Raw genomic sequence first — 13,368 nt, 5'->3', positions numbered from 1 at the left:
GATCTGTGTAAACTGTGCACCCCTGACTCAGGACAGAGAGGGTACTAGAAAGAAAAGGAATATTTATCAGAAGAGTTTCATAGCTATGTAAAATTATACATCATAAAAATCAATGTAAGCAGATTGCATAATAGGATGCCCAATAGTTTTCTGTCCAAGGAGCTTTTTAGTGGAACCAGAAAGGGTGGTGGTGGGAATATATATGTGGATTCATGTTAAAACAAGGGAATCCTGCCTTAAAAAGCAGACATCTGATATATCTCTTTGGGAAAACAGTACTGTTCTTTATGTGAAATCAGATGCCACTCACTTGCCTTACAGTTCTCTTCCCAGTTTCATACACCATGTCAAATGGTACTTTTAGTGGGGATACCATATCCCTCCCTCCAGCTCCTTAGGCTTTACTTGAATTCACTGGCAAGATCTTTCACACACTCTGTTTTAGTTTCCTCCTGAGATGCTGGAGCATGTCCAGAGAAGGGTGACAAAGCTGGTGAGGGACCTGGAACAGAAACCCTATGAGGAGAGGCTGAGGGAGCTGGGAATGTGCAGCCTTGAGAAGAGGAGGCTCAGGGCAAACCTCATTGCTGTCTACAACTACCTGAAGGGAAGTTGTAGTCAGGTGGAGTTGGTCTCTTCTGTCAGGCAAGCAGCAACAGAAGGGGACACAGTCTCAAGTTGTGCCAGGGGAAGTATAGGGTTCTTCACAGAGAGAGTGATTTGCCATTGGAATGAGCTGCCCAGAGAGGTGGTGAAGTCACCATCCCTGGAGGTGTTCAAGAGAAGACTGGATGAGGCATTTAGTGCCATGGTCTAGGTGACTGGATAGGGCTGGGTGCTAGGTTGGACTGGATGATCTTGGATGATTCTATGATTCTATGATATAGGCTCACCCATGCTACCAATCATGTGCTCTTCAGTACTCTGCTCCTCTCCCTCCTTTGCCTGCCTCAGGCTTTTCTGCCTGAAATTCATATGTATATATGTTCTGAAATCCTCTATCTAGCTATAGCTAGAAATGAGTAGATTCACACTGGATGTTAGGAAGAAGTTCTTCAGCATGAGGGTGGTGAGAGCCTGGAAGGGGTTGCCCAGGGAGGTGGTGGAAGCCTCATCCCTGGAGGTGTTTCAGGCCAGGCTGGATGAGGCTCTAGACAGCCTGCTCTGGTGTGAGGTGTCCCTGCCCATGACAGTGGGGTTGGAACAGATGATCCTTGTGGTCCCTTCCAACTCTGACTGACTCTATGATTCTATTGGCCCTGTGCTTATGCACTTGGATGGGTGTGAAAAACACATAGGTATTGCCATGCACTTCAGGACAAGCACCACAGCATACAAACATCACAAAATGAAACTTTAGAGCTCAATTACATTTGGCTACTTGATTGAGAAGATCAGTGAGCTGAATTAGTCGTTGTGACACTTCCAAGAGAAGTTATTTGTGTGGTGAATTTTGTGGTGTGGTGCAATTTTCTGCATTAATAACCATGTAGGCATGAAATAATAACTGCCAACTGTTTTATTTCATTTTAGTTTACTTGAGCACAGAATTTTAGAAATGGAAGAAAGGCATAAAGAGGAGCTGGACACTCTGAAAGAGGAAAAAGAGAACCTACAAAGCTTGGTCACACGACAAAGCTACGTAATCCAGGAACTAGAGAAGCAGTTAAACAAGGCAATGAGCAATAACAGTGTCCTGCAGAAGCAGCAACTTGAACTGATGGATACAGTTCACACTTTGATTACACTCTGTTCCAAGGAAGGAGGTAAGAAAGTAGTGTTATAAAATGTTTTGCATACTAGGAAATTTCTTCTGAACTAAGTCCTGAATTTTTGGAAGGGTAGAACTTAATAAGCTTAGTCCAAGAGAGAAAAAGAGTTTTTAACTGAGGACAAAAAGGTTGGTGTCTTCTGCCAGGCAAGCAGCAACAGAACAAGGGGACACAGTCTCAAGTTGTGCCAGGGGAGGCCTAGACTGGATGTTAGGAGGAAGTTGTTGGCAGAGAGAGTGATTGGCATTGGAATGGGCTGCCCAGGGAGGTGGTGGAGTTGCTGTCCCTGGAGGTGTTGAAGCAAAGCCTGGATGAGGCACTTAGTGCCATGGTCTGGTTGATTGTCTAGGGCTGGGTGCTAGGTTGGGCTGGATGATCCTGGAGGTCTCTTCCCACCTGGTTGATTCTATGAAGGAAAGTAATCCAGAATTTTACACATAGATATGTGTTATGATGCTCACTACCTTAATGTAGGCACTTAAGGTGCTGAAGACATCCAAAAGACGAATCACTTCTCTTGACTGAGATTTTATTCATAATAAGGGTTTATTTTTGCTGAATTTCATTTGTTTCTGAGTGCATTACACTACAAACAGAAAAGATGGAAATAACATCCTTAAAAAGAAGGAGTTGCCAAAGACCCTACAATGGTTCTTGTCATCTTTGCCTTAGTAAACAGACTTTTTTTACAGAGAGTGAGAAAGAAATTCAGGTAGGATTTCAGTTTTCAAATGCTAAGGACACAGCAAAGTGTCTCTGAAAAGAAATTCCATTCAGTGAATGGAGACAACATAAAGAGTGGAGATGGGACACTGGAAAGAACAGATTGGTAACTGAAAAACAAAGCAAAGTCATACAGAGGAGAGAAAAGAAGAAATGTAAGGGAGAATATGATAGAAAAAGTGTGTACTAGTAACAGCTAAAAAGGGGATTGTGAACAGTGGTGCCTCTTACAGCATACAGGGGGTTAAAAATACTTGGGGAAGGAAAGCTGAGGAAAAATAATGTCCATCTAGGAAGAAGCCATCAAAACCCTTCTGAGAATGGGTACAGGGTAAACATAGAAAGTGTAGATGTGCAAGCTGTGCTAATCATTCAGTGTGGCAGCGTGGATGAAAGAGATCTATGTGAGGTTAAGCACCAGCAGTCAGAAAAGCCCAACATGTTTGCTCATTCCAATTCTGGAGTTCTAAGTGCTATAAATTATTTCAAACTAAACCCAAACCCAACCAACCACCAAAAAAAACCTCCACCCCAAAAAAACCTACACCAACTCCCCCCCCAAATAAAAAACCCACCCCAAACCCAACCAACCACCACCAAAAAAACCTCCACCCCAAAAAACCCCACACCAAGCCTCCCCAAATAAAAAACCCACCCCAAACCCAACCAACCACCACCAAAAAAAAACCTCCACCCCCCAAAAAACCCACACCAACCCCCCCAAATAAAAAACCCACCCCAAACAAAACCAAACCAACTCCCCAAACAACAGCCTTGCCCTCCCAATCCAAACCTTGTCACCTACATCATTATTCAACACTCTGTTTAAGAGGCAGAAGTCATTAGATCATTCAAACTGTTCAGCTCCAGAGCTCCAGGCAGTGTGGGTTTTCTCTCTGCTACATATTCCCATGCAACTTGTGTGGCTTTAAGCTGCTCCAGTGACAAGGATTACATCTCTTCCTTTGGAAGTGCTGCATGCTTGGGCCTATATTGATGGACTACTTTAAAAAACAGGTTTCCCCTCCTCCATCTTCATTCTAAATGTTCCCTTCTGCTTATTCTTTTATATAGTTTCTCCAGCATTTTGAAGTAAGTAATATCCTTCCTAGTAGGCTGTTCTCATATCAATAAAGAAACACTGTGATGCAATGCAAATCCTTTATTATGTTTTATGACCTTTTGGCAAAGAAAAACCTGGCAAAGCTGCATTCAGCATGTTCTAATAGAGCTCAGGAGTGCTTTAAAATTAATATTGAAGTGAAAGATATATTCTTCTCACATAGAGATATACTGCAAGTTCTCCTTAAGGTTGGAAAGATTTTCTACCAGTTTTGACTTTGATTCATCTGAAAAGACAAACCCCAAAACTCAAAAACTCAACCCAAAAACAAGCCAACATTTAGTTTCCTCAGCTCCTGCTTGAGTGGGGATTACAGAAGTGGATGTTTCAAATTGAGCTCCTAGGTTTAAATTCAGGTGCCTAAAAACCTGGATTTTCAGATGGTTTTGGGATGGTTCTTTTGGTTTTGCTGCTGTAGGACTGTGGAAGCAAAATGTACATTTAAATGACTAGGTGTAATTTAAATAGAATGGTTTGGGTTAGAAGAGACCTCAAAGATCATCCTCTTCCAACTCTCTGCCATAGAGTGATTGGCATTGGAATGGGCTGCCCAGGGAGGTGGTGGAGTCACCAGCCCTGAAGGTGTTCAAGCAAAGCCTGAATGAGGCACTTAGTGCCATGGTCTGGTTGCTTGGATAGGGCTGGGTGCTAGGTTGGCCTGGATGATGTTGGAGGTCTCTTCCAACCTGGTTGATTCTATGATTCTATGATTCTGTGATTCTATGATTCTATGACAGGGACACCTCCCACTAGAACAGGTTGCTCTGGATCTCATCCAATCTGGCTTTGAACACCTTCAGGGAGGTTGTGGAGCACAGAATCACCCAATGTGATCTTTGATCACATTGGGTGATTCTGTGCTCCACAACCTCCCTGGGCAACCTGTGGCAATGTCTCACCACCTTCACTGGAAAGAACTCCTTCCTAACATCCACTTTGAAATAACTCAGACCCTTGATTTTGGCTTCCTTTGTGTGTTAAACTGTTCACAATATTCATGAATGCCTTTTTTATTTGAAAATCAATGCTTGCAGAAACATTTCCACCTGCTTTCTTTTTAAGCCTAGGTGATTGACATGTTTGTTAAGTACATTCACAGCCCAAAATAAAAGGAGCCAAATTGCTTAAGTTAGAATAATAATATTCTCCTGGACTGCAAGACCACTTCAACAAAGGCTGAATAGTAAAGCATTTGGTGATGTAGAAATTAATACAGCTTCAGACTATGCAAATATATGCTCAAGATGGGAAGTTCCACTGGAGCTACTCTAAATCCATGCACAGCTGGGAAGTTGAGATAGTCTTGCACAAGTCTTTATGTGTGCACTGATGTTCAAAACATAAAATATATTATGAGCACTTCTGCCCCTCTACTCCACTCTGGTGAGAATCCACCTGGATTACTACATCCAGTTCTGGAGTCCCTAAGAATGATATGGACATGCTGGAATGTGTCCAGAGAAGGGCCATGAGGATGATCAGAGGATCTGGAGCTGCTCTGCTGTGGAGACAGAGACAGTTAGGGCTGTTTGGTCTGGAGAGCAGAAGGCTCCAAGGAAACCTTCTTGTGGCTTTCCAGTATCAGAAGGCTGGGGAGGGGCTTTTTAGCATGTCAGGTAGTGATAAGGCTGGGGGGAATGGAGGCAAATTAGAAGTGGGTAGATTCAGATTGGATGTTAGGAAAAAGTTCTTCACTGTGAGGGTGATGGGACACTGGAACAGGCTGCCCAGGGAGAGGCAGAAGCACCATGCCTGGGCATTCTTAAGACCAGGCTGGATGGGACTCTGAGCAACCTGATCTAGCGTGAGATGTCTCTGCCCATGGCAGGGGCAGTTGGAGCTAGGTGATCCTTGGGATCCCTTCCAGACCTGTTAATTCTCTGATTCTACGAACTGGTGTTTATCAGACAATAGCAAAATGTGATACATAAATCAGTGACAACTCTTCTGATCAATGTAGAGATACAGAGCCACTCTGAGAAGCTTAGCTAACACAGAATCATAGAATCCACCAGGCTGGCACAAAATTCACAACCAATTAATAAAGTAGGGCTGTTAAAGAAGGAGGAATAATCAAGTGATGGTTTGTACTACACTTAGAACTGATTGTTCTTGTAGGCATTATAACACTTGGCACAACATAGAACTTCACTGACAGTTTTATTCCCACTTCTGTACTAGGAGGAAGCAAAGGAGATTTCTGTTTCTTCATAGAATCAACCAGCGAGGAAGAGACCTCCAAGCTCATCCAGCCCAACCTATCACTCAGCCCTGTCCAATTAGCTAGACCATGACACTAAGTGCCTCATCCAGTATCTGAAGGGGGCCTACAAAAAAGCTGGGGAGGGACTTTTTAGGATCTCAGGGAGTGACAGGACTGGGGGGAATGGAGCAAAGCTGGAGGTGGGGAGAGTCAGGCTCGACATGAGGAGGAAGTTCTTCACCATGACAGTGATAAGAGCCTGGAATGGGTTGTCCAGGGAGGTGGTTGAGTCCCCATGGCTGGAGGTGTTTAAGGCCAGGCTGGATGAGGTTGTGGCCAGGCTGATCTAGGGTAAGGTGTCCATGGCCATGGCAGGGGGGTTGGAACTAGATGATCCTTGTGGTCCCTTCCAACCCTGACTGATTCTATGATTCTTGAGCACCTTCAGGGACAGTCCCTAATACTAGATGGCAACCCTAGGAAGTCTGCTTTGGTACATTCACTGGGGCTAGACAAATATTAGGGGGATTTCTGAAGTCTATATGAGCAAAAGAGAAAAAAAAGTAATAAGTAAAAGCCACACAAAGGATACATTTTTAAAACATGGATGGCCCTAAATACAAAATCCAGATCCCACTTTCATTGTCAGTTTCAGTAAAGACCAGCTTTGGGATGGGGACCACCTGTAAAACTTGGAATTGTTTGTGAGCTTGATTTCCAAAATACCACCCACCCCTGTCCCAGCATGAGCAATTCTAGGGTTTCAGTTGCATGTAATCCCTAAAATAGACATCCTCATAGGTCACAAAGCCTACAGAGAGTCAAATAAATGCAGAATACCATGGAGACTCACATGTCTGCATTTTGGCCTCTGTCCATGGCTAAACAGACTTGTCACATTGCCTGTGGGGTTTTTTTTAAGCAGGGGCAACAGTTTTGGCAGTGGCTGCCAATACTTTTCTCCAATAGATATTCTGAGAAAGCAGCTCTTTCAGGCAAGGGAATTCCAAATGAAAGGATTGTTCTCTAGGTAAATATTTAAAGTAACTTTTTAAGGATTGAGTAACCTCTAAATTCAAACACAGACAAATGTCTGAAAGTTTTGCTTTTCTCCAGCAAAAGCAGGGAAAAGGAAAACATTCAGGTGAGGGCTGAATGTATCACTAGAGATTTTCTACATCTCTCTCCAAGACTCAAAGTTCTTCAGTTGGATAGAGATCATATAATTCTTTGCAAAGGTCATCAAATGATCATTTGTGATTATTGGTTTGTTTTAAACTGTTCATGCATCATACTACTGTTATTTGCCCAAGCATGGATAAAACTCTTATTGCTGTTACTGTCAAACACTAAATCTGTAGTAGTAAAACTTTAATGACAGCATTTCTAAGATTCTACATCAAAAAATAGCTTAGGAAAAGGGTATGTAGGGATAAGAGTCACACAAATACTACCCATGCCTCCCTGAATACTACAAATACAATACAAAGTTACATTAAGTATACTTAACACCATTATCATGGTGTCACGTCCAGCTGGTATCTGTCACTAGTTGTGTTCCTCAAGGATCATTGCTGGGCCCAGTCCTGTTCAATATCTTTATTAATGATCTGGACCAGGGGATTGAGTCCAGCATCAGTGAGTTTGCAGATGACACCAAGCTAGGAGCAGCTGTGGAGCTGTTAGAGGGTAGGAGAGCCCTGCAGAGGGACCTGGCCAGGCTGGATGGGTGGGCAGAGGCCAATGGGATGAGATTGAACAAGGCCAAGTGCAGGGTTCTACACTTTGGCCACAACAACCCCAAGCAGCACTACAGGCTGGGGACAGATTGGCTGGAGAACAACCAGGCAGAGAGGGACCTGGGGGTGCTGGTAGAGAGGAGCTGAAGATGAGGCAGCAGTGTGCCCAGGTGGGCAGCAGAGCCAATGGCATCCTGGCTTGGATCAGGAGCAATGTGGCCAGCAGGACAAGGGAGGTTATTCTGCCTCTGTACTCAGCCCTGCTCAGGCCACCCCTTGAGTGCTGTGTCCAGTTCTGGGCTCCTCAATTCAAGAGAGATGTTGAGGTGCTGGAATGTGTCCAGAGGAGGGCAACAAAGCTGGTGAGGGGCCTGGAGCAGAGCCCTGTGAGGAGAGGCTGAGGGAGCTGGGGGTGTGCAGCCTGCAGAAGAGGAGGCTCAGGGGTGACCTCATTGCTGTCTGCAACTACCTGAAGGGAGGTTGTAGCCAGGTGGGGTTGGTCTCTTCTGCCAGGCAAGCAGCAACAGAACAAGGGGACACAGCCTGAAGCTGTGCCGGGGGAGGTCTAGGCTGGATGTTAGGAGGAAGTTGTTGTCAGAGGGAGTGATTGGCATTGGAATGGGCTGCCCAGGGAGGTGGTGGAGTCTCTGTTCCTGGAGGTGTTGAAGCAAAGCCTGGCTGGGGCACTTAGTGCCATGGTCTGGTTGGTTGTCTAGGGCTGGGTGCTAGGTTGGACTGGATGATCTTGGAGGTCTCTTCCCACCTGGTTGATTCTAAGATTCTATGTACAAGTTCAAACCAAGCAATTAAAAAATGATGATTGAAGCTAAGCACAAAATATGCCCAGTCAAAAGTCATGTCTATTTTAAAATACATTGTCTTTTTGTCCCACTTTGATAAAATCGAGTTAAAGTGGCCATTGTGTGAATACAAATTTTCATGACTTAATACCCAAGGGATAAGGAAATGTGAAAACTCACTGGGAAAGTGTATTTAACCATAAAGCTCTTTTCCTTTTCCCCATTTTTTCTGTTGTCTTTCAAACTGCATAATAATGCACCTGCTTAAAATGTTTGGTCTAAACTTAATGGATTAGAAAACTAATCATAGAATCATAGAATCAACCAGGTTGGAAGAGACCTCCAAGCTCATCCAGTCCAACCTAGCACCCAGCCCTATCCAGTCAACCAGACCATGGGACTAAGTGCCTCATCCAGGCTTGGCTTTAACATATCCAGGGACAGTGACTCCACCACCTCCCTGGACAGCCCATTTCAATGGCAAGAGTAATGGAAGAGTGGAGAATGTTTTGTCAGGAATGCCTGTTTTTGTGACCTCCTAGTAGGAGAGAAATTAAGTATTATCTTCTTTCTGAATGCTGACAAGAAGCTAAGCTTAATTCTCAACATACTACACATCTATACCAGGAATTTACCTGCCCAGAAATGCCTCTACAGTTCAGGAAGCAAATAACATAGTTAAGGGGTCTGGCATCTGTAAAAAGGTAGAAATAATTCATGAGGACTTTTAATATTTTTAGCAAATCAAGCCAGAAATGTAAACACATCCCAGGAACAAAAAAAAACCAAATTGCTCAGGTGGAATTCATGCTCCTTAAAAGCAAAGCAATTAATTTGTTCAAAGCATGAAGCAGTAAGCAGTCAATTCTATTTTTTTCAGACCATTCGTTGTTGTGATGTTCAAATTTATGCTGGACTGAAAAGAGTAAGAACAGAATGGGGACTTCAAAGAGATGACCCAAAGGTTACAGACACAGGGGAAACTCCATTGACATCAGCAGAATTACCCCCCCCAGTGATGCTGGCCTACTTCATTAAAGAGACTTCAAAGACACCTTATATAATACAGGCTAGTATTTAAACATCCCATAAATCCCAGTGGGGAATCCCAGGATAGAATAACAGATTCAGGTGTTCTCAAGAGGAATTTTAAAGCTTAAAGGTTTGGACTGTATTTAGCCAGGCAAATGTTCTGTATTGTATTGATTCAGCCATCTATTGGAATACAATAACAAAGACATTTAAATCTACTGGATTTCAGGCAGCAGTGTGGTACAGTGTGGTATGAGAATGGTACTCAAGAGATATAAGCTGAGGTAACAGCTTGTTTCTCTAGCATTATAACAGCATTGCTTCTAAAAGTATCTTGTCCTCCCTTGCCTCCTCTCTGTACCTCCTCCTAGGCATTGTTAAAGCATTTTCCAGCATAGAATCATAGAGTGATTCTATGATCTCATTGCTGTCTGCAGCTACCTGAAGGGAGGCTGTAGCCAGGTGGGGTTGGTCTCTTCTGCCAGGCAAGCAGCAACAGAACAAGGGGACACAGTCTCAAGTTGTGGCAGGGGAGGTCTATGCTGGATGTTAGGAGGAAGTTGTTGTCAGAGAGAGTGATTGGCATTGGAATGGGCTGCCCAGGGAGGTGGTGGAGTTGCCATTCCTGGAGTTGTTCAGGAAAAGCCTGGATGGGGCACTTAGTGCCATGGTCTGGTTGATTGTCTAGGGCTGGGTGCTAGGTTGGACTGGATGATCTTGTGGAGGTCTCTTCAACCTCGTTGATTCTATGATTCTAAGAGAAGAATGGTCTGGATTGGAAGGAACCTCCAAAGGTCACCCAGTCCAGCCACTCTCTGCAGTCAGGAGGGGCATACTCAACTAGACCAGGTTGAGACTGTCAAGTGTCACCCTGAGTATCTCCAGGGATGGGGCACCAACCATCTCCCTGGGCAACCTGTTCCAGTGTTCCACCACCCTCATAGTAAAGAACTTCTTCCTAACATCCATTCTAAATCTCAACATCTCTCTTGAATTGAGGAGCCCAGAACTGGACACAGCACTCAAGATGTGGACTGACCAGTGCTGAGTACAGAGGCAGAATAACCTCCCTTGTACTGCTGGCCACACTGCTCCTGATCCAGGGCAGGATTTCAACTTGTTTCATAAAATTATCCTGAGATTTCCCCTGTGGATTTTTTACTGTACCAGTCTGGTGGGCCTAGGTGGACCTCATGAGGTTCAGCAAGACCAAATGCAGAGTCCTGCACCTGGGTCAGAATGACCCTCACTATCAATACAGGCTGAAGAAGGAGGTGATAGAATTGGCTCTCTTGGCCACCTGGGCACACTGTTGGTTCATGTCCAGCTACTATCTACCACTACTCCCAGGTCCCTTTCTTCCTGGCTGCTCTCCAGCCTGTAGCTGGGCTAAACAACCCCAGCTCCCTCAACCTCTCCACACAGGGCTTGTGTTCCAGTAGGTGTAGAATTCTGGTGTGGAGTTCTTTTAGGGTCAACAAAGGCACTTTTGTTGAGTGAGTTGTCTTAGGATGAGGTGAAGTGCATCTGCAAGCATCTTTTTTTTCTCTATACTGTCTGTTAAAGGATAATCATATTAGTGCTGCTATTTATATGATCAGTATCTCCACTGGGACAGATTAAGTCATAAAGCAGAAAAGTTAATATTGATTTGAGGTGTTCAGGCAAAGCCTGGACAAGGCACTCAGTGCCATGGTCTAGTTGATTGGGTAGGACTGAGTGCTAGGTTGGACTGGATGAGCTTGGAGGTCTCTTCCAACCTGCTTGATTCTATGATTCTATGATCATGTCACACAAAAACAGGGACAGAGATGAATGAAGTTACTTTCCACTCAGATCTTAAAATCATGGAGGACTCTTCCAACCTGGTTGATTCTATTCTATGATTCTATGATTCTAAAGCAAGTTGTCTTCACACCTTGATCAGGCAAGGATACCTTCATTTCCTAGTTACACTGCATAGTAAAACAGCACAGCCTGTATTAGGCAGGGTCAAGCCAGGCTGGAATTTAATAGATCCAGCAGAGAAATAACTCAAATTGAACATGCAGCATTTGAAATTTATGTCAGTGGGAAAACATTTAGATTGTCCAAAACAGAACCGAGGACTCCAGGGTTTTTATTCCTATTAACTTGTTGATGGTCACAGCAGGAAGTCAAAATGTATTAGTACTGAAAAAAAAAAATCAGTATTTTAAGTCTGTACTTTTAAATTCTTGGTTATTCATATTGCAATCAATTGCCCACCCTTGTTCTTGCAGTGTGTGGGAGTGCCAAGCCTTTCTTCCTTCTGCTTTGTGATAATGGCATTCATTCACTCACCCCAAAGATATTTCAGGGGATATCAGCACATCTATAAACCAACTAACACAGTTGGTGTCCCTCAGACAGCTTGTTAGTGAAAAATCCGTCTGTAAGCATCCCATTCCTCAGCTGGAAACACTAAATGTACCCTAAGCTGGAAACACTAAAGGCACATTAGGGTGCCTGGGTGGAAAAATATAAATCAATTAAAGAAATATGTACACTGGAGATATTAAACAAAGCCAATGGCTTAATCTCTCTTGTAGCAGTTTGTGAAAGACTCCTTTAGTTCTCATCTGGCTGAATGGCTGGCTACTCACAAAATTGCTGTCTCAAGCAGAAACTCTTAAGGAACTATACTGCAGCTGGATAATTAAGTGTCTTTATCTCTTTGTAAATGGGCCATAAGGCATTCTGTTTCAGCTCACTAATGAGGACCACTTGATGGTATTCCTAAGTGATGTCTGTCAAATGCACAGCGAATTCAAGGCTGATTGTGGTCACTGGGCACTAAGGCTAGATTTATTGGGAAACAAACTTGATAACTGCTGATAATTTATTGGGCAGTAAATAGTTATGCCCTGGAGAGGGTAAAAGCTCACTGTGTTAATGTCGTTATCCAAGAGCCAGGCAATTCCTGCAGCACAACAGAATGGAAATTCTGCTCTGAATTATTTAGTTGATAAGTAGTTGGATAGTTTGCATGGTCTTGCCTCTTACTTCAGACTATGAGAAGGTCTATGGGAGGGAAAAGTAGTATTCTCTTAGCTATTGCAATGGTTTTTAAATGCTCATATGGGCCATCTAATCATAGAATCATAGAATCAACCAGGTTGGAAGAGACCTTCAAGCTCATCCAGTCCAACCTATCACCTAGCCCTGTCCAATCAACCAGACCATGCCACTAAGTGCTTCATCAAGTCTCTTTTTGAACACCTCCAGGGACAGCGACTCCACCACCTCCCTGGGCAGCCCATTCCAATGCCAGTCACTCTCTCTGGCAAGAGAGTATAACAGGTATCTCTGAGTAGATTTTATTGATATCATAACATTTGGCATCTTTGTGAATGAAAAGTACACATTGAAATGGCATCTGCACAGATTTCTTCTTCTAAATAAATTTCTTCTTCTAAATCACCCTTTGGGAGAGTGATTGGCATCCCTGGAGGTGTTGAAGCAGAGCCTGGATGAGGCCCTTAGTGCCATAGTCTAGTTGATTGGACAGGACTGGATGATAGGTTGGACTGGATGATCTTGGAGGTCTCTTCTAACCTGTTTGATTCTATGATTCTATGATTAATCATTCAGCAGATGAGCATGACTGAGGAAGGCATTCTACAGTTCTCCTTTCTTCCACTTTCTAAGATACCACTGCAATTTCAAGGTGAGCTTCCAAGGAATTCTTGAGTGAAGGACACAGGAGGTACTGCTTGCCTGGTAGTGAAAATAGTATTTTTTACATTATTATAATGGAACAGAAAGGAAATTTGAAAGAAAAATGATACCACAGGATAATTCATGATGTGGAATAGCCCATCAGAGGTACTTCAGGCAATACAAAGGATAAAAGAAGAGTGCAGAAGAAGTTATAGGTGGCTTTTAGAGCATGGGTACAGAATTGCTGCCACTTGCAGCTGAGAATAAAAGCTCCCCAGCTGAAATACACTTATTG

At 43.6% G+C, this 13,368-nt stretch overlaps 1 protein-coding gene across 1 annotated transcript in view; it reads left to right on the top strand.

Moving 5' to 3' along the window:
• ANGPT1 (angiopoietin 1) overlaps positions 1 to 13,368 on the top strand; it is a 194,072-nt gene that overhangs the window by 116,755 nt on the left and 63,949 nt on the right. Inside the window, exon 6 of the mRNA XM_064153949.1 lies at positions 1,534 to 1,766. Within this exon, the coding sequence (XP_064010019.1) occupies positions 1,534 to 1,766 (233 nt within the window). The remainder of the gene's footprint in view (positions 1 to 1,533; positions 1,767 to 13,368) is intronic.

Source organism: Pogoniulus pusillus, chromosome 14 (genome assembly GCF_015220805.1).
Source record: "Pogoniulus pusillus isolate bPogPus1 chromosome 14, bPogPus1.pri, whole genome shotgun sequence".
NCBI lineage: Eukaryota > Metazoa > Chordata > Aves > Piciformes > Lybiidae > Pogoniulus > Pogoniulus pusillus.
This window is presented reverse-complemented; position numbering and strand designations above follow the sequence as displayed.